The sequence below is a fragment of the Hemiscyllium ocellatum genome, chromosome 7, assembly GCF_020745735.1.
Source record: "Hemiscyllium ocellatum isolate sHemOce1 chromosome 7, sHemOce1.pat.X.cur, whole genome shotgun sequence".
Classification (NCBI taxonomy): domain Eukaryota; kingdom Metazoa; phylum Chordata; class Chondrichthyes; order Orectolobiformes; family Hemiscylliidae; genus Hemiscyllium; species Hemiscyllium ocellatum.
The window spans coordinates 60,455,650-60,482,510 of NC_083407.1; the positions used below are offsets into that span (position 1 = coordinate 60,455,650).

Genomic DNA, 26,861 nt, shown 5'->3' on the forward strand with positions numbered 1-26,861 from the left:
TTCGTTACGCTGGAACTTAAAGATTCGAAAGACACTTTTTAAGTGATTCGTTAGTTAGAAAAACAGGTTTAAATAAAAAGTGCTAATTAGATCTGTTCTCTGGCATTAATGATTGACTAGAAATGATCACATCAATCAGTTTTATTTTACTAGTTTAGACGTCTTCCTCTCCTTCCATAAGTCCGTCTGTTGAAACGTGCGCTAGTGACTTTTTCATGGTATTTTTTTAAGCATGTTAATGTAACTACCGTTACCGTTCTTTAATTAAGGCAAACTGACCCAAAAGTTCTCCATAGTAATTCTTGAATTTTTCTTTTTGTCAACGAAAACTTTTATTCACTGAATACTCTACCTCAGAATAGATCACTAGTCAAACAGTACTTTCAACACCTCGCTTACTTCATTGGAACTTGTTAATAGTTAGGTGTGGTTGTTTTTTAAAAAAGTGACTTTTTTATTTTGAATCGCTTCTTTTCAGCTTGCCTATTTTACAAGGGACGCAACTTTTATTAGCGTTATTGCATTTTAGAACAGGCTGTCACTAGCCTACTTTTTCAGCTATAGAATGAGATTTCTCTTTCACACTTTTTTTAAAATCAAAAACTTGGCCTTGGTCGGCAGGGAAAGAGTCAAATTCCACCTCCCTGGGATGTGGAATGCTTGCTCAGTCCCTGCCTGCCTTCCTTGCAAATCAGGCCTAAACAGACTGCCGTACTTGAAGATCGTAGACACTGAAGGTGTTGCCTCTGAAATGCAATTTAGATCCACGTTCTTGATTTTTTTTTGGACTCCTTTTAGTAAGGTGATGAGCTCATTGTCAACTTACTTATTGGTAATTCCTACTCTACATTTATAATCAATTAAAACCACAATTTTCTTTGTATTTAAGAGTCAGCCTACCAACTATTACAAATGTGGAACATAGTAAGGCTAACTCGTTCTACTGGTGAACCGATGCTTTTCTGCATGTAACCTGGTTAATGGTGGGATTTGAGGCATGGTGGTAGTAGGCTTGCCTCTCGGCCAAAACAGTCTGGTTAAAGCTCTACATGCTGCTGATGTTTCTTAACATGTTCTCTGCAGATTAATTGGAGAAACAAAAACAGATCAGTTGCTTAATCTGTAAAGTCTGCACTTTCCTGAATCCTGAGATTTTTGTTTATGTAAGCCTTTTGTGCCAGCAGAGTTAGAAATGTTTTTGTAGCTAGGAGGGGTATTGCATTCTTTTTCTTCAGTTGGGTATTGTGGCTTTTTATTGGAGAAAGGGTTAGGGTCAAACATGCCTGCTCTGTTGTCATCCTCCCATTCCTATTCAGTATGGGCCACTGGTTGAATAAGCAAAATAATCTCTTGAAGATTCAAAGAATTCCTGTAAAATCCTTTTCCTCTGGGCCAATAGTTTGACGTGAAGAATCAATTTTATTCTAATTATTGACTTGCCTAAAATAGATTAAGGTTACAATTCTTGATGACACTCTGGCAGTATATATAATTTTTTAAACATCCCCCAGCTTATCTTCCGCTATCGTCTAATTTAAAATGGAGGACCAGTTGAAGTATTTGTAATAAAGAGCATTTATCTTGCCACCTCTTCTGTGTATAAACTTGTTCAATTACAAGTTTTCAAATGCATAACCTTGGAAGCGTTTCTTTAAAATGTTTCCTTTTCTAGGTGTTTGGCATTGAGCTTATGTGGCTGGGTGCTTCCATCCATTTGAACCTATACCCCATTTCTTTACTGGCTAGTAAATTGGTTCCTGCTGTACTCACAATTGCTGGTGTCCTCATTTTTTTCATGGCTGTCTTTGGGTTTGCTGCTGTTTGGAAGGAGAGCAGTACTATGATGAAAGTGGTAAGTTTTTAATTTTTCAGATGAGTTGTTTTTATTCATAACTGTATCTTCATCTTTAAATGTTTATGACAAGCAGCTGAAAGGATTGCACCAAAAATAAATCTTGATATTATTAATTATGGAAATAGTTAAACACAGGATAGAAAGAAATTGTGGTGGGAGGGGAATCTCATAGCTGTGGGGTATGTAAGAACAAACAGCATAAATGGAACTGGGAAAGAGGTTATATAGAGAGAGATCATGAGAAGCTAGCTCATAAATTTAAATGAAACAGAACTTTGAGGCAGAAGGCAAATAAAGTTAAAGGAAGAATGAATCAATTTGAGGCAAAGATATTAAATTTGAAAAAGAGAAATGAAAGCTTGAAGCAAAAATTAGCTGAAGTGCATAAGGAAAATACATTAAAAGACAAGACTGCGTACAAGGAATGTGTAGTTCTTTAAGAGATATCCATATTTCTTTAAGGTATAAAACGCAGGTACTCGGTCATGGTTAATAATAAAGAAAAGTTTAGGACTGCACAAATTTAAAAGAAAAGAACTTGTAAATTTGCCCAAAGTTACAGTAATTCTGAGGATTGGGAAGTTTAGAGAATATAATTAAAGGATTACCAGGAAAGGGAGAATACAAAATGAATGTCATCTAGCAAAAATATAAATACATAAAAATGGAGTGTAAAAGCTTCTAATAGTTATACAAAGAAAATGTTTGGCTAAAGTGAATGAGGTGAGGGGGAGGAGATTTGTCCATGGTGAATATGCATTGGGGGCCAGGGAAATGAAAGTTATGAAGGAGGTGGAGGGTGTGGATGGTGTCCCAAATGTATGTGGGGAGTTCCAAGACCATGGTGGGGGAAGGCGGCGGCTGCCAGTGCCAAGATATGAGGAGATAAGTTTGGTGGGGCAGGAACGGGTGGAGACAATAGATCAATTGCAGGAGTCAGGTTTGAGGATTTGGGTAAGAGTTGGAACCGGGTGGTGTGGGGTTGCAAAACAATGAAATTGGAGGCTGTGGATGGGAGATCCCCTTTGTCCATGGTGAAGGTAAGGCGTTGGGGACCGGGGAATCATGGAGGAGATGGAGGGCATGCGTGTGTCCCGAACTTGTGTGGGGAATTCCTGGATCAAGGAGAACTGGATGGTGTCGAGATGTGAGGACTTGTTTGGTGGGGTAGGAGCATGTAGGGAAAGTGAATGAGAGTCCACTGTCAGCCGAGTCACAGAAATTTATAATGAGGAATAGAGAAATGGCAGAGAAGCTAAATAATTGCCTTGTTTGTTTTGACTGGGGAAGATACTTAAAAAAAAATTGAAGCTAGTATCCCAAAAGGCTAAGGGGAATGAAGGGCTGAAGGAAATTAGCATTTGCAAGAAGATTGAATTGGAGAAATTAATGGGACTGAAAGTTGATAAATCCACAGGACCTGATGAATTACATCCCAGAATGTTGAAGGAAGTGGATATAAAGATAGTCAATGCACTGGTAATTATCTTTCAAGATTGTATAGTTTCTGGAATGATTCCTGTGAAGTGGAAGGTAGCAAATTTCACCACCCCTTTAAGGAGGAAGCGAGGGAGAAAGTTAGAATCTATTACAAAAGGTTGGGATCAATAGACATCTGGTTGATAATGATCTGCATAATTAGAATGGATTTGTGAATAGGAATAATGTTTGACAAACACACTGGAGATTTTTGCTGCAGATGTTACGAACAAAATAGATGTAGTACACTTTTGAGCATCTGAAGGTTTTGCTAAGTTTCCCCAAAGAAGGTTGCTTCAAAAAATTTAAAGCACAAAAGGCAGAAACTAATGTCCTGGTGTGGAGTAACCGTTGCTTTCTGACTGTTAACCAAAGTCATTTGTGCATTGATAGGGTGTGACTAGTAGGGCACCACAAGGATCAATGTTTGACCCAAGGGGTTAACAATGTTTTATTTGAGATTGGGAACAAAATGTATTATTAAACTGCCAGAGCAATTGGTGGATGTAGATATAGATACAATGTTTCAAAGATATTTGGATAGGTAGATGAATAGGAAAAGTTTGAAGGGATATTGGCCAAATGCAGACAAGTGGGACTTGGTTCAGTTTATGAAACTTGATCGGTATGAATGGATTGTACTGAAAGGTCTGTTTCTGTCCTAACTCTGTTAAATAGTTAATGACTTCACAGTTGCAATGCCACTAGGCAGCTATATCTACTGATTTAAATTTTACATCCAGTTTGAAAGAGTGAAGGGCAAGTGTAATACTCTTCTTTTTAAATTTAAAGATACTGTGGATATGAAAGCTGAGCTGGCTGAAGTGATCCTGAACAGACAACTAGCAAATCAATAGAGAAGTAGTGAGAGTGTTTCGGGGAATATTTCAAAATACTTTTTGAGAAATTCCAAGGGGAGAGCTCATCCGTGGTTAACTAAAGACTTTAAGGGAAGTACCAAATTAAGGAAAAAGCACATATTGCACCAAGATGAGCCCAGGTTAGAATGTAGAGCATTGCAGAGAATAACTTGAAGGTCAATCAGGAGAAAGGGTTTAGAGTATGTAAGGAAGCTAGCTAGGAATGTAAAAGCAGATAACTAGGCTCTACTTACCTACATAAAAAAAGAGAGATAAGTAAACTGTCTGTCCTATTTAGAGTGAGAATAGGACGTTAATTGCAGATGATGAAATGGGTTAAAACAAATGTTTTGCTTCTGTGTTCCTTATAGAGGATACTAAAATCAATCAGAAGGTGAATGGAAGAGACAAGACTTCGTGAAATTGCAATCACAGGATACAATACTGAGTAAATTCATAGAATCCTTACAGTATGGAAACAGGACCTTAGGTCCAACAAGTCCACACCGACCCTCCAAAGAGTATCCCACCCAAATCCATTCCCCTACATTTACCACTAACTTATGCATCCCTGAACACTGGGCAATTTAGCACAGCCAATTCACCTAACCTGCATGAGTTTGGATTGTGGGAGGAAACCGGATCACCCAGGGAAAGCCCATGCAGACACTGGGAGAATCCACACAGTCGCCAAAGCTGGAATTGAACCTGGGTCCCTGGCGCTGTGAGGCAGCAGTGCTAACCACTGAGCCACTGTGGAAATTGATGGGACTCTGGGGTGATAACTCTCTAACTCCTAAAACCCTTATCATAAGGCTTATAAAAAATGACCAATGAGTAAATGAATTCATGTTCATTTTCCATAATTCCCTAGATTCAGGAAAGTAGCAAACTTAACCCCTCTCTTCAAAACAAAAATAAAGGTAGAAAACTGGAAATTATAGGCTGGTTAGATGATGTGTGTTGTGGGAAAGGTATTTAAAATTGTTCATTTGAGGAGGCTAAAACTAGGCATAAAAGTCCAAGGTAATAGAGAAGAGTCAGCATGCACTTGTGAAAGTGAAATAATGTTTACCCAATTTATTGGAGTCCTTTTGAAGGAATAATATGGATAAGACTAAGCCCATTGTGTTGTGCTTGAATTTTCAGCAGGCCTTTGACAAAGTGTCACATATAAATTTGTTTGTGCTTCTGCTTTGTAGAATGTGTTACAGATAACATTAACCACATGGAAGATTGGCAGAAAACAGTTAAGCATAATTGTTTTATTTTGATTGACATAATGTGACAAGGTGGAGTCAGGCCTCTATGCTGATGTCTGAACTTCACACAACTCGGATTAATGACTTGGATGAGGGGGAAAAAGGCACGACCGCTATATCTGTAGAAGACACAAAGCAATGTAGAAAAGTGTGTTGTGAAGAAGACCTGAGGTAGTTGCATACAGACATCGAGGGGTTGAGTGAGAGGTCAAAAAATCTCGCTGAGGTATAATGTGAGAAAATGAAAAATTGTTCTCACAGGCAGAATAGAAAAGCAACGCATTATTGAACCCGGAAGAAAATTGTAGGTGCAGAGGGATCTACGTTTTCTCATGTATGCACCATGGAAATTAGTATGCAGGTGCAGTAAGCAATGAAGAAGGCTAACGGAATGCTGTCTTTTATTTCACAAGAAATTGAAGAGAAAAGTGTAGATGTTAGGCCTTTGTTCAGTGCGCAGTTCTGGTCTCCTTATTTAGAGAAGAATGTAAACATGCTGGAAATTATTTCTAACAAGGTTACCTGACTGATACCTGGAATGAGTGGATTGTCTTGTGAGAATAGGCTGATCAGATTGCATGTGTTTCCACTAGAATTTAGGAGAGCAGATGACTATGTATAAGATCCAGAATTATCATGACAAGATGGATATAGAAGGGATGCTTTGTCTTATGGGTCCAGTAGGAACTTGAGCACTTTTTAAAATTACTTCTTTTATTTGAAAGATCAGAAACGTTTGAGGATTGTGACTTAGTCACCACTTTGAGGCAGAAAGTTCCAGTGGGGTCTCTGTAAGTATTTTTAAGGAATAGTTAGATCCATATTTGGCAAGGGAATCGAAGGATGGATGTCGATGTGGAATTTATTGACCTTATTGAATGGCAGAGCTGGTGCAAGGAGCTGAATGACTTTCTTTTGCTCCTAACTTGTATATTTCTGTTCTTGACTCTAATTTTCCTGCTTAAAAATCTGGAAGTCTTGCAATAAATGGTATTCTAGGGCATCATTTAATTACTTTTTCAAGCCTGTATGCTTTGAGATAAAAGAGCATTCTGTATTTCCTTTCTCAGATTTTGCAAAATATGTATTGTTGGAAGAGTCGTCCAGACGTTTATGTCCTCCGATGTCATTTGACTGCCATGGATCTCCACCTCTTGTTTGTCATATGTTGCCCAAATGTGTTCAGTCAATCAATTCCAGTTCATGATATCATCCATCTTTTTCCTCTTTGTATTTGCTATGAATCTCCTGCTCCAGTAATTGTCTGTTTACCATCTGCTCTAATGATGTGTCTGAGATTCTTGTTCTCTCCTTGAAGTTATATAAACAAATATGCTCTTCTCCAGACGTTTCCAGCATCTCCTCATTAATCTTTCTAGGGTATGCAGAAAAGCCTCCATAACTCAAATGCATACAGCTCTTTGAACTTAATGTATTTTTAAACAGGGAATTTCTACGTGAGATTTGAGGCTTTTGGTATTGGAATGTGCGTCCCCAGACAAATGCAGTAAACAAGTTTGTATAGTTTGTATGTTACAGTTTACTGGAAGCAGCTGGAAGCTTCTTTTAAATGAAAAACGAGTATTGGCAGTTAACTTTCTACTTGGCTACAGTTTGTTAATATTAAAGAGTTTTAAAACCTTTCTTCTCATTAACCCTATGACTGTTGAACAAACTTTTGCAACTAAGGAATGTACTGTATACAGCATGAAAACAGGAATGACAGTCCAACTTGTCCATTCAGACCCATTATCTTAAATTAATCTAGTCTCATTAATGAAAGTTCAGATTGTATGTTCCTGAAGGCAAGGCTGGTAGATATAGGGAATGCTGTATGATGAGACAAATTGAGGTTTGGGTTAAGAGTAACAAAGAAGAATATGTCAGAGATAGAGTGAATCCCTAGAAGAGTTAAAGGCTGTAGGAGTATTCTTAAGAGGGAAATCAGGAGGGCGAAAAGGGGACATGAGAGCGTTTTGGCGAATAGGGTTAGAGAAGGCAAAGGGATTCTATGAATACATTAAGGACAAAAGGGCAACTAGAGAGAAAATAGGGCTCCTTAAAGATCAGCAAGGCTGCCTATGTGTGGAACGGCTGGAAATGGGTGGGATATGAAACAAGTATTTTGCATCAGTATTTACTGATGCAAGTGGAGAAGGAAGTGGAAGATATAGAATGTAGGGGAAATAAATAGCGACACCTTGAAAAATGTCATATTCCAGAGGTGGTGGTGCTGGGCGTCTTAACATGTATAAATCTCTGGAACCTGATCAGGTGTACCCTAAACTCTGGGAAACTAGGGAAATAATTGCTGGGCCCCTAGCTGAGATATTTGTATCATCAATAGCCACAGGTGAGGTGCCAGAAGACTGGAGGTTGGCTAATGTTGTGCTAGTGTTTAAAAATGGTATGGGAAAGCCAGACAACTTATAAACCAGTGAACTTGACATTGATGGTAGGCAAGTTGTTGGAGGGAATCCTAAGGGACAGGATTTACATGTATTTAGAAAGGCCAGGGCTGATTAGGGATAAGATTAAAGTGGTACTGGAAATGCACAGCAGGTCAGACAGCATCCGAGGAGCAGGAACATCGATGTTTCGGGCAGGAGCCCTTCATTTTGAATGAGGCTGGAAGCCCCTGGGGTGGAGAGATAAATGGGAGGGGGTGGGGCTGGGGAGAAGGCAGTTAAGAGCGCATTAGGTGGATGGAGGAAGGGGTAAAGGTGATAGGATGGAGTGGCTAGGTGGGAAGAAAGATTGACAGGTCATGAGGATGGTGCTGAGCTGCAAGTTTGGAGTAAGGTGGGGAGAGGGGAAATAAGGAAACTGGTAAAGTCTACATTGATGTCCTGGGGTTGAAGGGTTCCGAGGTGGAAGATTAGATCTTCTTCCTCCAGGCGTCCGGTGGTGAGGGAGTGGCGGTGGAGGAGGCCCAGGATCTGCATGTCCTCAGCAGAATGGAGGGGGAGTTGAAATGTTCGGCCGTGGGACAATGGGGATGATTGGTGCAAGTGTTCCAGAGATGTTACCTGAAGCGCTCTGCGAGAAGGGGTCCAGTCTCCCCAATGTAAGGGAGACTGCTTCTGGAGCAATGGATGCAATAAATGACATTTGTGGAAGTGTAGGTGAAACTTTTGATGTGGAAGGCTTCTTTGGGGCCTTGGATGTGAGGGGGGAGGTGTGGGCACATGTTTTGCAATTGCAGGGGAAGGTGCTAGGAGGGCGGGGGCGGTGCTTGGACCTAACCAGGTAGTTACGAAGGCAACAATCTTTGCAGAAAGTGGAAATGGGTGGGGTGGGAAATATATCCCTAGTGGTGAGGTCCGTTTGTAGGTGGCAGAAGTGTCCACGGCTGATGCGGTTTATGCAGAGATTGGTGGGGTGGAAGGTGAGGAACAGGGAGGGTTCTGTCCTTGTTGCGGTTAGAGGGGTGGAGTTTGAGGGCGGAGGTGTGGGATGTGGATGAGATGCTTTGGAGGACATCTTCAACCACGTGGGAAGGGAAATTATAGTCTTTAAAGAAAGAGGCCAGCTGGTATGTTCTGTGGTGGAACAGATTCTCCTGGGAGTAGATACCGTGGAGGTGGAGGAATTGGGAATACGGGGATAGTGTTTTTGCAGGAGGTAGGGTAGAAGGAGGTGTAATCCAGGTAGCTGTGGGAGTTGGTGGGTTTAGAACATAGAAGGATACAGCGCAGTACAGGCCCTTCGGCCCTCGATTTTGCGCCGACCGAGTCCTACCTAACCTATACTAGCCCAATAACTTCCAAATGCCCATCCAATGCCCGCTTAAATGAACATAAAGAAGGAGAGTTCACCACTGATACGGGCAGGGCATTCCATGAACTCTCAACCCGCTGTGTGAAGAATCTACCCCTAACATCTGTCCTATACCTACCACCCCTTAATTTAAAGCTATGTCCCCTAGTAACACCTGACTCCATTAGCGGTAAAAGGTTCTTAGTATCTACCCTATCTAAACCCCTAATCATCTTATACACTTCTATCAGATCTCCCCTAAACCTTCTCTTCTCCAATGAGAACAGCCCCAAGTGCCTCAGCCTTTCCTCATAAGATTTTCCTACCATTCCAGGCAACATCCTGGTAAACCTCCTCTGCACTCGTTCTAAAGCTTCCACATCCTTCCTATAGTATGGCGACCAAACCTGCACACAATACTCCAGATGAGGCCTCACCAGAGTCTTATACAACTGCAACATGACCTCAGGACTCCGGAACTCAATTCCTCTGCCAATAAAGCCCAGTACACCATATGCCTTCCTCACAGCACTATTTACCTGGGTGGCAACTTTCAGAGATCTGTGTACATGGACACCAAGATCCCTCTGCTCATCCACACTAGAATGTGGATGTTTGTAGAAAAAAAAATGACGGTGTTGAGTCGGTCATCGTTGGTGGAGATGGAGAGGTCCAGGAAGGGGAGGGAGGTGTCAGAGATGCTTCATGTGAATTTAAGGTCGGGGTGGAATGTGTTGGTGAAATTGATGAACTGTTCAGCCTCCTCATGGGAGCATCAGGTGGCACCAATGCAGTCATCAGTGAGCAGAGGAAAAGGTGGGGAGTAGTGCCAGTGTAACTGCGGAAGATGGACTGTCCTACATAGCTGACAGAGAGACAGGCATACCTGGGGCCCATGCGGCTGCATGGGAAATTGTCTTGCTTGATTGATGTTTTTGAAGAGGATTGATGAAGGCAAATTGATAGATTGATCTGTATGGACTTCAGTAAGGTGTTGGACAAGATTATCATGATAGACTGGTTAGCAAGGTTTGATCACCCTAAATATAGAGAAAACTAGCTGCTTGGATACAGAAGTTGCTTGAATGTAGAGGAGAGAGTGGTAGTAGAGGATTGCTTTTCAGACTGGAGACCTGTAACCAGCAGTGCGGCACAAGGATCCATGCTGTGTCCATTGCTTTTTGACATTTATATAAACGATTTGGATGTCAACATATATGGTTAGTAAGTTTGCAGGTAACACCAAAATTGGAAGTGTAGTTCACAACGAAGATTGCCTCTGAGTACAAGGGGCTCTTGTTCAGATGGGCTGAGGAATGGCAGATGGACTTTAATTTAGATAAATATGAGGTGTTCATTTTGGAAAGGCAAATCAGGACAGGACTCTTACATTAATGTTAAGATCCTGGAGACTGTTACCAAGCAAAGACTCCTTGGAGTGCAGGTTTATAGTTCCTTGAAAGTAGAATTACAGGTAGCTGGGATAGTGAAAAAGATATTTGGTATGCTTTCCTTTCTTGGTTCACGCATTGAATACAGAGGTTGGGAGGTCAAGTTGCAGCCATACAGAACTTGGTTAGGGCATTTTGGAATATTGCATGCAAACCTGGTGTCTCAGCTATAGGAAGGATGTTTGAAACTTGAAAGTATTCAGAAAGAAATTAGGAGGATGGTGCCATGATTGGAGGGTTTGAGCTATAGGGAGAGGCTGAAAAAGCTAGAGCTGTTTTCCTCAGAGCATCAAAGGCTGAGCAATGACCTTTTATATAGGTTTATAAAATCATGAGGGGTATGGATAGGATAAATAGACAACATCTTTTCCCTGGGGTGGGGGAGTCCAAAACTAGAGGCCATAAGTTTAAGGTGAGAATGGAAAGATATAAAAGGGATCTAAGGGTCACCTTTTTCATGAGCAGATGGTATGTGTATGAAATGAGCTGCCAGAGGAAGTGGTGGAGGCTGGTTCAATAACAACATTTTAAAAGGCATCTGGATGCATTTATGAATAGGAATGGTTTTGAGGGATGTACGCTAAATGCTGGCAAATGGGACTAGATTAATTTAGGATATCTGGTCGGCATGGATGAGTTGGGCCAAAGGGTCTGGTTCCATGCTGTATATCTCTAGACTCCATGACTGTGAAGAAATAGTAGTGTTTCCAAGGCAGATTATGCAGTTTCGAAGGGCATTTGCAGATGGTAGTGTTCCCATTACCGGAGGTGCTTGTTTTTCCAGATAAAAAAGTATGGGTTTGGAAGGAGTCTTACAGAGTTTGTTGCATTGTATTTTGTAGCTGATGCACTATTTCTCCTCCATCATTTGTGTAGGGAGTGAATGTTGACAAGGTTGGTAGTGCTAGCGAAGAATCTTGGATAAAAGTCTTCTATGTGTTGTTGGAGCTGTATTCCTCTAGGCAAATGGGGAATATTTCATCATACTCCTGACAGTGCTGTGTAGATGGTGGATAGACTTTGGGGAGTCAGGAAGATTCTTGAGCTCTGACTTTGTGCAACTGTAGTACTTTGATGGCCGGTCCAGTTGAGTTTCTGGTCAGTAATAACCATGACATTGATAGTGGGGTGGGGATGTAGTTCAGTCATTAGTAATGCCAGGCCTCTTATTGGAGATAGTTATTCCCTGGCATTTGTGTGATGAAAATATTATTTGCCACTTTTCGCTTCAAGCGGGATGTTGTTCAGGACATGATGCATTTGGGCATGAACTGCTTCAGTGTCTGAGGAGTTGTGAATGGTGCTGACCATTGTGATCATTGGTGAATCCCACTTACCATGTGATGGAGTGAAGGTCATTGATAAAACAGCTGAAGATGGTTGGGCCTAGGACAGTACTGTGCAGCGATGACTAACCACCAACAACCATAACCATTTTCCCATGTGCCTGGCAAGGCTCTAGCCAGCAGGGTTTTTCCTGAGTCCCATTGATGCTAGTTTTGCTAGGTCTCCTTGATGTTGCACTTGGTCAAGTGCAGTCTTGATGTCAAAGGCTGTCACTATCCACTCCTCTTTGCAATTCAATCCTTTTGTTCATGTATAGACCAAAGGCCATCATAAGATCAGGAGCTGAGTGGCCCTGGTGAAACCCATACTGAATTGTGAATGGGTGCTGCTTGTTAGCAGTGTTGATGACATCTTCCATCACGTTACTACTGATTGAGTGAGTAGGCTGGGACTGTAATTGTCTTGTTTGGATATGTCCTGTTTTGTGTGTTCGAGACACACCTTGACGATTTACCACATTGTTTGTCAATGCCAGTGTTGTAACAGTGCTGGAGAAGCTTGATTAAGGGTGTGTTAAGGTCTGGAGCACAAAGTAATATTGCTGGAATGTTGTCAGGGCCAACAGCCTCTGCAGTAACCATTGTCTCCAAACATTTGCTTAATATCACATGGAGTGAATCAAATTGGCTGAAGACTATTAGTGGTGCTGTAGACCTCTGGAGGAGGCTGAGATAGACCATCCACATGATATTTCTGGTTGAAGATTATTGCAAATGCTTCAGCCTATTCTTTTGCATTAATGTGCTGGGTTCTTTTTTTTTGTAGGATGATGATGCTTGTGGAACAAAAACAAGTTGCTGAAGAAACTATACTCATTGTTAACTCTGTTTTCGCTCTAAAAATACAAAAAACCTGCTGAATTTCTCCAGTAATTTGTGTTTTCATTTCAGATTTTCAGCATCTGTTACTTTTTGCTTTATTTTAGTGATACTTGTGGAGTTTCCTCCAAGTAAGTGTTTAATTATCCATCACCATTCACAATTGGATGAGGTAGGATTGCAGAGCTTGCATCAGAACAATTAGCTATACTATCACTTGGCTGTATCAGTCACTTCATGCCTACGTTATTTGGTGCTTTTTTTTCCTGTAGCTTCACCAAATTTTTGGTTATGTCTGGTGCTGCTCTAATGAGTCTTCCTGGACACACTCTCATTGAAAAGTATTTCACTCTATGACAGCAATACCATTGGATATCTGGGAGTGATGGTTTGATTCTGTTATTGAAGGTGGTCACTACCTGGCATTTGCGGTATGACTATTACTTGCTACGTCAGCCTAAGTCTGAATTTTGTTTATCCTTTTCATAAGATGTGAACATTGCTAGCAATGCTGACTTTTGTTGCTTATCTTTGATTGCTTTCAACTGAAATGGCCTAGCAAGCCAAGACTGAATGACATTTCTGTCTGCCTGAAGTCACATGTAAACCAACTCAACTAAGTATGGCAAATTTCCCTCCCCAGGTGTACCTGTTATTGCTCCTGGCAAACTCTCTTGCGCTCTTCCTTTTGAATCCATGTTGAATTCGTGACATGGAGGCACCGAGTGGATGATGAGGTTTCTGGTTACGGTTGAATACAATTCTAAGGATCCACAGTGCCTCCTAGAGAGCCTAATGTTGAGTTGTGAGATTTATTCCAAGTCTCTTATTTAGCACTAGTCATACCATTCAACTCGATGGAAGAGATCCTCAATGTACATACAGTCTTTGTCTCCAAAGGCTGTGCACTGGTCACTTCTGATACTGTCGAGCACAGATACATCTATAATAGGTAACTTGGTGAGAATGTGATTTTCCTTTCTATAGGTCATAACAATAATCTAGTAACTCGTGAATTTTGGGATTGTTAAATATCAGCATTTTTTTTTGTCTGCAACAAGTTGTTTGCAATATCAGTAAATGTGGGGATCTGGAGGGCTGAACAGATATTTGGTGACAATAAGTTTCAGATAATAAGAGGTGTCTTGTGGACTAGATAAGCTCAGAGGACGTGAAAAACTAGGCAAGATATTAGGACATTGAGGAGGATTAAAGGAAGTTTCAACCTGTAACCCTTTGGAACTGAAGGACGTAGCAGAAGTATCTGAAAGGATGGTCCTGATCTTGCTGTTAAAGAAATCCAAGAGGTCCTTGTGCTTGTTTTCAGGGCAGGAGAATGTTTATGAAAGCAACTTGCAGTAAAGAAAAGAAGCCAGGGGTTATCTTTGCATTTCAGAGTGATCTCTACCCAGCTGTTTTGCATTAATTACACTGAGATTGTTTTATTTTTGTTTTCTTCATCTGGCATAATACACACACTGTGTACTGGTGTATGGAATGTGAAACAGAGCTTCTCTTTGTTCTACCTTGAAAGGTTGATGCATGAGTTCCTCCATAAATGGCTGAATTTGTAATGGGTAAAGTCCTGATCAATATTCATCCCCAATATTCCAAGATACATCAAATTCTTGTAAAATAATGACGAGTTCAAGATCTACATGAGTGTTTTCCACTACACCTTTTAAAGTCCAGAAGAATTCTCTCCTGGTATCATTTTGATGTAAATTTCATGATCCAGACACCTATTACCATTGAGATCACTACATAGGCCAAATGCAGGGAAATGGGGTTAGTGTGAGTGGACACTTTGGTCAGCGTGGACCAGTTTGGGCCAAAGGGCCTCCTTGTGTGCTGTAGGACTGACTCTGACTCTATACAAAAATAAACTGCTAACCTAAAACAAAACTGGTTTACTCAGATGAACTGATTACCTTGCAACATATTTTCTTCCGCAGTTTCTAATTCTGATGATTCTGGTCTGTCTTGTGGAAGTGGCTATTGAGGTGTTTACATATGTCTTCAGGAGCCAGGTGAGTTTTTTTTATTGAAGCAGTACAATCAGATTGAATCTATCCTATGTTGTAGCATAGTTTTACTTTTCTTTTCCTGAACATACATTTCCTAAAAAGTTACAACTCTGCTTTCTTTACTTCCTCTATTTTGTAGGTGTACAATAACATAACAGGTGGCTTTGAGAAGTCCATCCATGGATATGCAAGATCTGTTCATGGATATGAAAAGTCCAAACTGGAAGTTTTGATAGACCAACTGCAAATCAAGGTTTAAAATATATTTTCCCATATTTTACAATGCTACATCCATCTCTGAATAGTAGGAAACCTTTGGCTTTCTGATTTGTTTTCAGTTGTTTTCTCTGTTCAAGTACTTTTGTCTGCATTCCATTTGAGAACATTTTTTTTTTCTTTTGGAATTTAAACTGCTCCAGGCAAGTGGAATTTGATGGCATTTGTGATTTTTCTTTTTCCTTAAAAAAGAACTGGAGTTTTCTGAATAACTAGTTTGTCTTCTATAGCTAAAGTAAACTTTTTAAAAATTATAACACTGATATTGTAACTTGAAGCTAACCAGTCATTGATAGTGTAGCAAGTAGTATTATTTGTCCAGTTGGAACAAAATGAGAAATGGGTTCCTTTTGAATGCACATTTATAATGCTGTGATTTGAGAAGCTGTTGGTGTTTCCCACATGTTAGAGGAGTTGAGTTATAAGGAGATAGTACGCACATTAGACTTGTTTCCTCTAAATTAAAGGGTGATGTAATTGAAGTCTTAAAGACATTAACAGAAATCATAGGTTAGACAAAGAAACAATTTCCATTGGTTGGGGGTTCAAGAACAAGGGGACATTAGTCTGAGAATTTGGTCCGAATTATTCAGAATAGTTGTTCGGAAGCATTTCTATACATAAAGGATGGTAACAGTTTGGAACTCGCTTCCTCAAATGGCAGTAGATGCAGGATCAGTTGTTTAGATTCTTGGATAGATTCTTGTTAAGCAAAGGTATTAAAGGATATCGGCCAAAAGTAGGCCTATGGAGTTAGGCCACAGATCAGCCATGATCTCATTAAAAGCTGGAACAGGCATGAGGTATGACCTACTCCTGTTGCTATGTTCCCTATGTGCTGCACTCTGAAAGTGTGCAGCCAAAAGTTCCCACTTTGAGAGGGGATATCCTTTTTATTGAAAGACTGTAAGTTTTCAGTTCATAGATGTAATGTTGATACTTCTGTGACAACTGGTAATAATTTGTGATTATGAATTAATTTTTAGGAGAATGGTTCCCTGGTGCAAAATTCACCACTGCCATCAGAATTTTCGGTGCTTTGCTAATTGTGTCTGAGAATTCAAACAGTGGCGGTGTAGTATTTTGCAAAAGACTATCTTTGTGCTTAATAAGTGAAGAATGCCCCTTGAAATGGATTTTTTTTTCTAAAAAGTGATTGTTCAAATGTAAATATTAATAGACAATGATCTAACTTAAAAGCCATTATACAAATGCAAGTCATAATTTTGTGGAGTAAAATGCCTGAAGGTGCTTCAGATCTGATTCTGGAGTTTACCTTGAAAACAAGAATAGCTACTAAGGATTGACTAAACCAAAGAAACAAAGGAAATACTAAAGTCTCTGCAGGGGGAAAAAAAAAATTATTGCGAGTAATCTTCTGGAAGAGTGATACCAAAGCCATTATGTAAAATTACAGCTGGTGACGGAGGAAATCAAAAGTGATCCTGTCAGTATCGGTGTTGATGGATTACTCAGACAATTTTAAAGTAATAACCTAAGTGACAATTTAATGATACAGTGGTTGGGCAGAAAAGCAATAACCGAATAAAAGAACCTGTAAATGTGCAAGGTGATATACAGCATGGGAGATCTCTTCAGAACTGGATGATTGATTGAGTAGTGTTTAAAATGAAAATAAGGAATGCTGTAAAATGCAAAGACAGGAATGCTGAAATAGTTCAAGCTATTGTCAAAATAGTATAACAACCTAGGTGCAGAATTTCAATGACTTGTATTTGTTTAATGCCTTTTTAATGACACTGTCTGTAGGAGTTTCACAGGAGTATTATAAAACGTAATTTCAAGATTGAACCATATCAAGAGATTTGCTTGGTGAAAGAGCTGGTTTTAATGAAATGCCTTAACAGTAAGGGAAAGCAAGAAGTGTAGAAAGGGAATTTCAGGGTCTAGAAATGGCCACTAATGCTGATTTTTAAAAAAAAAATATTCTATTTGTTCATGCATGTACAAATGCTGGACCAGCATTTCTTGCCAATCGTCATAACCCTTGACCTGCCTTGATCAGCTGCAGTCCATTTGCTGTAGATAAAGCCATGATGCCACAAGGGAGGGAGTTCCAGGTTTTTGATCGAGCAACATTGAAGGAATGACTTGTCTTTTCACCAAGTCAGTGGCTTGGAGGGATATGTGATGGTGTTTCCCACGTATCTGCCCTTGTCCATTTGGATGGTCGGTTGTGGGTTTAGAAGGTGCTCTTTAAGGAGAGTTGGTGAATTCTGCAGTGCGTATTATAAATGGTATACACTGCTACTGAGCTTTGAAAGTGGAGGGATTGGTGTTTGTGGATGTGGTGCCAATCCTGAATACTGTCCAGGTCTTATTGCATTTGGGCATAGACTGCTTCAGTATCTGAGGAATTGTAAATGGTGCTTAACATTGTGCTGTCAGTGAACATTCCCACTTCTGACCTGACCTTATGATGCATAGGTCATTGGAGTAGCTGAAAGTTAGGACACTACACTGAGGAACTGAGGGTCATATGGTATAGAGGTAGTTTCCAATCTCTGAGCCAGGAGGAATCTGTTCAAGTACCACATGCTCCAGAAGAGTGCAATAACATCCTGTACCATATTGAATAGAAAATATTCTACTCTGAGGAACTCTAGATCCTGTGGTGCAGAGAGAATGTTATACTTCTGGGCCAGTTGACCTACGTTCAAGTCCCACACTTGGAGTTGTGTCCAAACCAGTAGATTTCAAAGATCCATACCCTGAGGAACTGGCAAGGTCTAGTGATGTAGTGGTAGTGCCCCTGTCATGCACTAAGGGACCTAGGTTAAAGTCCCACCTACTCCAGAGAATGTATAATAGCATCTCTCTGGACAGGCTGACTAGAAAGTATCTGCATTGAGGCTCTTGAGTCAGTGTCTCTACCTCTGAGCTAGGAGGCCTAGGTTCAAGTCACCTTTGTACAGATATGTACCAAAACATGTCTGAAGAGTTTGGTTTGAAGTATATACCTTGAAGAATTGTAGAGATTCAGTCACCTCCACCCTGACCTCCAACGACTACAAGCTTTGTGCTAGTAGTAGTTGTAACAAAGTCAGCCATAAATGAGTTCACTGATTGGTCTAGATTAACAGCTCAATTGGGGGCCCTGGCTGATGGATGTAAACAAGGGTCCGACATCCTGTACACTCTGAAATTTGGCTCTCAGGGAGCTTGATCAGTGTGAAGGATTTTCCACGTGCAACTGGAGGATGAAGAGATGTTGGCCTCCAGTTATTTTAGTGGCAGTGAGAGTGGGATCTGTGCCAGTAAGCCATCGTAATTGCTGCTGGAATGTAGACTTTAGACAACAAAAGAGTCCCACTCTACCTAAATTGGGTAGAGAACTTGTATGATCGTATCCAGGAGAGAGCACACTCTGGAAAGCCCACTTATAGCAGGTTTGAAACAGTAAAATTGGTTGGAATTTGTTGCTGAACAATCAAAATAAACATCTGGTTAAATGGTCACCCATTTCTAATGGAGGTTGATACCAGTGTGGCTATATCAGTAAGCACAGAATCAGATTTTTAAATTTACTCTTGACTCCAACCCTTAAGTTTTTGCAACTTCAGCTAGACTGAGAATCTATACCGCAGAACCTTTACAGTTAAATGATACAACTTTGGTTCTGATCTTTTGTGAGAAGCAGCTGGATCAGTTACCACTGATTAAAGTAAAAGATCCAAACCCAAGTTTGATGAGATGAAATTAGTTAAGAATGATTCATCCACAGTGACTCCATATATTTTTGTTTTTAGAAAATGGCTACCTGAGTGAATTAGATTAGATTACTTAGTGTGGAAACAGGCCCTTCGGTCCAACAAGTCCACACTGACCCGCCGAAGCACAACCCACCCATACCCCTACATTTACCCCTTACCTAACACTACGGGCAATTTAGCATGGCAAGTTCATCTGACCTGCACATTTTTGGACTGTGGGAGGAAACCCATGCAGACACAGGTAGAACGAGCAAACTCCACACAGTCAGTTGCCTGAGGCGGGAAATGAACCCCGGTCTCTGGCGCTGTGAGGCAGCAATGCTAACTACTGTGCCACCGTGCCGCCCATTAATTCAGAGTTTAAATACCTGGATGTTTTCCAGGAATGTCAAGGGACTATCAAAGGAGCCAAGGCCACCTTGAATGTTGACCAGGAAGCATTTCCACGATTCTACAAGACCCATCCAGTGCCATTTGCCTTATGGGGAAAAGTAGAGACAGAAATCAGAAGGCTGGAGAGTGAAGAAACCATCAAAACAGAATGGGTAGCACTAGTTGTGAAGCTCAATGGGTCAGTTCACCATTGTGGGGATCTTAAATAAACAGTAAACCACTTTTCACAACATGATGAATACTCAATCCCTTGCATAGAAACTGTCCTTCACGAAGCTGAAAGTGATCCATGCATATTTGCATTTGTGGTTAGATGAGTATTTCTGGAAGTATAAAATAATTAATAACCATAAGAGTTTGTACCAATATACAAGACTGCCATTTGGGGTATTGTCAGCCTGTGCAATTTTTTCAGATGATGGAAAACATTTTACAATGTCTACCCTCGGCTGCTACTTATCGAGATGGCACACTAATAACAGGGAAGACTTGAAATACATAGTCCTGTTTCGATGTTTTTCCCATTGGGCATATGCCTTTTTTAGAAGGGAAAAGTGGGAGGCCTGGAACACAGAAGTGACCTACTCGGTCTGCAGAATCATCCAGTCCCGGCTACACCTGTCGGAAGATAAAGTGAGGGCGATTAAAAGTGCCCCAACTCCCACATCTGTAATGAAGCTTAGGTCTTTCTTTGGGCCAGTGAATTGTTACGGAAAGTTCATACGTAACCATGCTTCAACTCCTTTTTTTTTAAAAAAAGCATGTCAGTTTTGGGAATGGTCATGTAGCCACACCATTGGTTTCAGGGAAGTGAAGAGATGGCTATTATCCTCTAAGGTGTTGGCACATTATGATCCGAAATGACATGCGATGCCTCACTGTATGGCACTGGAATAGTATTAGCACGTAAGTGGAGAGGAATGCCCAATAGCATATGCATCCAGGATTTTGGCTAATGCAGAGTATAACTAGGCCCGGATAGAGCAGGAAGGCTTGGCAGTCATATTTTATAGTTAGGCAGTTCCATCAATATGTACAGACACAAACTTATAATAATAACAGACCATAAATTTCTGTTGGGCTACTTCAAGGACAAGGCAGTGCCATATCTTCAAGCTGAATTCAGCAGTGGGCTTTAGTACAAAATGCATTATAATTACAAGTTGGGTCCACTGTCAAGGAGGCCAAGTAGCAAATGCAAATGCATTGAGCCACCTCCTGATGGCAGAATCGGCACTGGTGAACCAGCTGGATTTTTCCAACAATCAGCAATAGATTTTTGGTCATCATAAGATCATTAATCCTACATTTTTGGTATTGAATTCAAATTCCACCATCTGCCATGATGGGATTCCAACCTGGGCCCCCAGAATATTACCTAGAGCTCTGGATCAATAGTCTGGTCTATATCATTGTCATCTCGATGTGGAGTGAATGGATTTGGTGGACAACTGGCATATGTGATCTATGACATGACATTGTTGAGAGATAGGAATGAAATAAGAGGATATGATGTTCAAATAACATTAAACAGTCCTGTATACTGGCCAGTTACCAAAAGGTGTCAGAATAATGGGCGGTTTTTCAGGTTGGCAGGCTGTTATAAATGGGGTGCGACAGGGGTCTGCATGGTGCATCAATTGCTTCACAATCTATATTAATGATGTGGATGTAGGACCCAAATGAACAGTAGCTAAATCTGCCAAAGACACCAAGATGGTAAGGAAAGAAGTTGTCAAGAAAAATTAGTGGCGCATGGTGGCTCGGTGATTAGCACTGCTGCCTCACAGCACCCAGATTCGATTCCAGCCTTGGGTGACTATCTGTGTGGAGTTTGCACATTCTCCCCATGTCTGTGTGGGTTTCCTCTGGGTGCTCCGGTTTCCTCCCGTAGTCCAAAGATGTGCAGGTCAGGTGAATTGGCCATGCTAAATTGCCGATAGTGATAGGTGCATTGGTAAGAGGGAAATGGGACTGGGTGGTTAACTCTTCGAAGGGTCGGTGTGGACTTGTTGGGCCAAAGGGCCTGTTTCCACACTCTAGGGAATCCAATCTAATCTAGTGTCTACAAATGATGTACGCAGGTTGTGAGTTCGTAAAAATAAACTTGGCAGATGGGATCTGGGTGTCCTGGTATACAAATCTAATTTAGTAGTCAACTACAGCTGCTTTTTTGTTTTAAGGGAGAATGAAGTATGAAAGTAGGCTAGAAATTTCAGCAGCAGCTGTACAGGGCCTTTAAGATCTTATCCAAAGAACCATATAACTGTCATGGTCTCCTTCTATTAAAAAGAATATAATTACATTCGAAGCAGTTCAGAAAAGGTTCACTTGACTCCATCCTAAGATGAAAGTGTCCTCCTATGAGAAGTAATTGAATAGGCTTGGTCTATTCATTTAAAGGCTTTAGAAGAATGTGGGGTAATCTTATGGGAGCAAGATCCTGAGGCAACTTGACAGAATTGATACCAGGAGAATGTCTCATTGGGAAGATTGGAATGAGGGGGCACAGTTTAAGTGAAAGGTTTCCGATTCTCTACCTTTGACTTTTCAAAAGAAAAGTCATTATCCTGTGGAATTCCTTTTGGAGGTAATGGAGGCTGGGATCATTCAATTCATTAAAAGCAGTGTTAGATGTTTTAGATAAGCAATATAGTGAAAGGATGGGGAATGAGGGCAAACTGAAAAGTGGAGTTGAGTTGACAAAGTCACCATGATCTTACTGAGTGAGATTACAAACACCTGCTCCAAGTCCAATGTTGATATAAAAACAGGGGCACTAGTTCTGGAAGGACAACACATTAGAGACTGTTTTGGTCTGAACAGAAATACTTTTTATAAATAATTAGTTTCTTGTGGTTTGCTGCTTTATCATTTCCTTTTGCACTCTAACCTCTAATGTCCAACTGCATTAACCATGTTTAGTATAATCTTCAGGAATAGCACTTTTATCTTGGCTTCTCTGCAACTCCTGGGTCTGCACTTTGATTTGAAAAGAAGTTTACAAAGAAAAAAGGAAAAATGTTAAGGATGGAGAGTGGATCTGTTCCAGAGGCTCTGCTGTCTGTTTTCAACATTATTTTTCTGAGCCTTTTCTTTGTTTTCTCCAAGTGAATCGATAGTTGTCACATATGGCGGAGGCAACATTGTGAAAAGTATATACTCCAATATTGTGCTAAATATATCATCTTTTTGCTTTGGTGAATTTCATGCTTGTAATAAAATTTAATTTATTTCCAATCATTTGGAGTGACTAAAGAATATGATGGGAAACACAAACACTTGCCAGAGAGCAGCTTTGTGATCAGAATTAATTCTCAAATGCTTATAAATATCAACTTCATTCAAATTAAAAAGAAAATGAAGCACTTTTTTTACTGCAAGACCAGTATAGTATTTGAGGTTAGACTTGGTAAGTGCTGGGCAATGATTGTGTCCAGCAAGAGAGAATCTGTCTTTGTAGATTCATTTGAAAGGGTTACTACCTGATTTTGAGAGCAAGAATCATCATGCGTGATGACATGAGGACTGGGAAGTATAGTACAACCTTCCAAATACATGACTTCTACCTCTTAGCCTGAGTGCAGCAGTTTCATGGGAACACCACTCAAACTGTCCTCCAAACCCATGATAACCTTTCTAACTTGGAATCAAATAATATTTTCTCGTTGAATCCAGATGCTAGTGGTACTATGAGTTTGCCTGCACCAAATGGACTTGCAATAAGAAACAATTTCTAGCCTTGTCACCTATGTCTACCTTTCATTTTACGTATCAGGTATTAAGGACTGTGCTTGAAAATTTTATAAACAACTTAACTTTTGCACACATTGGTAATGCTCAAGTTAGGTGCTATACATGTGTAATGTTGATATGAATGCTATCAAAGGTGCTGTGCCCTGCAGTTATCATTTCGTGAATATATGGAATTCAACCAGACATGCAAAAATAATGTTTCCCTTTGAAATATTAGTTCGAAGTTATGCTGGGTAGAGATGCATTTCTAACCTACTAGAGCACATAAAATTCTAACTCTGTCAATTAATTCCCAAGTCTTCAGATGTGAACACCTCTGCTTTTACTATATAATATATATAATATATATCTCAATGTATTGTTCATTTTTTATCAAATGCAAATTATTGGAATATCATGTGCAGAAATTTTGATTTATGGCTCCAGTCTAAGAGTGGCAGCGAAATGTTTCTTTGATTGGCAGCAATACTCCAACCTATGTGTGCCTCAAACCACATATATAAAGTTTGTGCATGCACTTTTCATTGTATGTTTGATCCTTCTATTTCTGGTGCTAGATTTGTGAAGGTTCCTTCTGCCTCCACAGTTTCTTTGTTGTGGTTCTAACAATTACACGGACTGGTTTAAGACCACCTTTGGGCAGGCTACTTTGTCAGTTCCAGTGAGCTGCTGTATCAATATGACTGATTCTTGTGGAAGAGATGTTTCCTATCAAACAGCAAATATTCATACAATGGTAAGAATGTGACAAATTAATGTACTGATGAAACAAGCTTTTAGAATCCACTTGCAGTATTTACTCTCAATCATGCAAGCTAAGACATGATATTGCTTTTGCTTTTAAATCATAATTGTTTCGGATATACATAGGGTTGTACTGGAATGCTGACAGCATGGATGGAAGAATGTTTTTCAATTATTAGAGGAACTGGTGTTGGCTTTACGTTTGCACAGGTAAGGACATATTGAAACCAAAATTGGTTTCTCTTAGATAAAAGCAAATTAGTACGGATGCCGGAATCTGAAACCAAAAGTGAAAATGCTGGAAAATCTCAGCTGGTCTGGCAGCATCTGTAAGGAGAGAAAAGAACTGACATTTTAAGTCTAACTGACCCTTTGTCAAAGCTTTGACAAAGGGTCAGTTAGACTCGAAACATCAGCTCTTTTCTCTCCTTACAGATGCTGCCAGACCGGCTGAGATTTTCCAGCATTTTTCCTTTTGGTTTTGTTTAGATCCTGCATATGGGGATTGGTTCTGCTAGCCTTGCCAGTTTGAGATATGATCCAGTGTTGAAGGATAACAGGAAAGATGTTTAGACATACAGAATTCCCTTTAATTGCTTATAAGCCAATAAAGGTGGCATGAAGTCATCAATTTTTTTCAAAATTCCTTTATCTATCTTGTTTCTATCCCAATAACTCTACACTTCATCTGCACGCAAGCTTTGTCATTACAAATGCTGGCTTAAGATTGCCTGTATTTGCATGAAGCCAGAACTGCTCAAAGTATTTATTCTAGTTATTACATCTCCTACTACTTTGCAATTCTTAAATTCACTACAGATTAAATTGGCTTTGAAAGCTAAGCCAGAGTTTAGAAGATGGATCCCTAATAATGCAAGTGGGAGAGGAAAGAAAAACCTAAACGGACATAAATTGACCAGTCTCTGCCTTAAGTGACTTTTGACATTTTTGAGGAGAACCGAGCTAAGCAGGCATGATGTAAAGCCAATGTCTCCATCTTTCTCTTCAACCTTGAGTTTAATGCACATTTTTACAATTGGTCATTCAAATTATACAAGATCTAATAGTTGTCAAAACAAAAACAACCTAGACTGTAAAACTTTATTTTTGATCATTCCTTCGTCAAAGTGCTAGGAGAATCCATCATGTTTTTTTTTATCATAACAGATTGTGGAAGTTTGCAAAACTGAGCATTGACCTTGAGGATTGTAAGAACGGAGTGGCTGAGAATGGCGATTCCTTTGTGAAAAGTCGGAAGTGGGGAACAAGATTGCAAGTAGAAGGATGCTCCCATTAACTAAAATGATTTGTGTCCAAAAAAACAATACGTACAGTTGTGTGGAATACTCCATATGCAGAATGGTTTTTTTTCAGGGAGGTAATGGTAGCCAATTGCCAGAATGAGTATAAGGTCACTGCAACCCTGAATGTTTTTGGACGCTTGGCTTCCTTCAGGCTACTTATCAATATGATAAGCTAATTTGCAGTGGTTAAACAGTTGAATTTGAGGTCTTGGCCAAGATTTTACCAGTGGTAAGGTGTGCAGTGGAGATATTGCTTGCAATCAATTACCATCATCAGAGGTCCAGTTAGGAACACTTTTTTGTTTTGCAGAAGATAGAGTGACCATTCCCACAGCCCTCCATATGGGGAGGTCGCCAGCTAAGTGGTGATGGTCTTCTGGCAGATCCTTGGGGCTTCAAGAAGACATACTTGAAGTCTCTTCCCCTGGCAATCCTCAGGATGTTGATAGTGGGAGATTCAGTGACAGTAATGCTCTTGAATGTCAAGGAGAGGTTGTTAGATTCTCTCATTGGAGATGGTCGTTGCCTGGTATTTGTATAGCCTGAATTGTAACATTTTATTGAGTGCTCCCTTGTTCCTTCTTCCAAAGTGCATCATCCCACTTATTAAAGTCAAATTTCAACCACTACTGTTCTGCACATCTGACCAATTTATTTAATATCCTGCAACCTAAGACTTAATCCTTCCATCAGCAAACTTACTTGTCCTCTCCACCAACTCCCCAGTGCTGCCACCTACCATATTCTCATCTATATCATTTATGTATAATCAATAAATAAGGGATCCAGCATTGATTCTGTGGTAAGCTATTGCAAATGAGGCTCCAGTCACACACAACAGCTTTCTTCCACTACCCTCCATCACCATTAAGCCAATTTAGGATCTGACTTCCCAAATTACCTGGATCCATGAGCTTCTACCTTCTGTGTCCATTTCCCATGTGGGACCTTGCTAATAATAAACGAATTCTTATTGCTATGTTGAGAAAAATATTTGAACTGTTGGAATCACAGGTTAGTGTGTGGATGGGAAAGTGAAGTTAAAATTAAAGATATTGAATAATGGAGCAGGTTTGAGGGGATACATGGCCTACTCCTATTTGTTGTTTTCTTAGCATACAATAGTTAATACGCATACAGTGTTAAAGAATTATTTAAATGACTTAAATTATTTTTTCCCTGTTTAGGTCATTGGGATTTTTACATCGTACCTGTATATCAAGAAGCTTCAAGATAACTATGTACCAGGCTACTGATGCAAGCTTTACAGATAATTATCACTGAATAATTTGGATTTAAATTTTTCTCTCTACCCACTTCAGACTTAATTTAAATTTATCAGTTGAGCATTCCTGTAATTTGGAATTGTATCTGTGTGCCAAATGTAGTGTGTGCTATGTGGACAGTGTATACAGGAAGTGGTGAAACAGTATAATTAACAGTAATGACTAATGTGCTAATATTTTGAACATTTTGGTGTATTTTCTTTAACATTTTGTATGGGGGATCGGGGGGATTCTTCTAAGTAAAAGCTTCACCTCAAATGTTTAGGATGAATGCAAATAGCAAACTGACATTTGAACAAATTGAATCCAAACTATTTTCAGCCATCATTTAAATTAACATAATGCCTTGAAGCTTGACCAAGGCATGGGAGAGTCTGGCAGTTGGCAAACCTATGAAGGAATTATGTTTTGAACTAAGATTGCAAGCCAATGAGGATAGGAGGTGAGTGAATGAATGGGACTGGATGTGGAAAAGGTTAAAGAGCAGAGCTTTGGGATAAGCTGTAGACT

At 40.0% G+C, this 26,861-nt stretch overlaps 1 protein-coding gene across 1 annotated transcript; it reads left to right on the forward strand.

The window, feature by feature from the left end:
- The first annotated feature begins 732 nt into the window (after window positions 1-732).
- Window positions 733-26,598, forward strand: LOC132817459 (CD63 antigen-like). The gene is made up of 7 exons (XM_060827906.1): window positions 733-802; window positions 1,673-1,852; window positions 14,787-14,861; window positions 14,998-15,111; window positions 23,604-23,753; window positions 23,888-23,971; window positions 26,253-26,598. The coding sequence occupies exons 1-7, from the start codon at window positions 752-754 to the stop codon at window positions 26,319-26,321; spliced, it is 723 nt and encodes a 240-aa protein (XP_060683889.1). The 5' UTR covers window positions 733-751; the 3' UTR covers window positions 26,322-26,598.
- The last annotated feature ends 263 nt before the right edge of the window (window positions 26,599-26,861 follow it).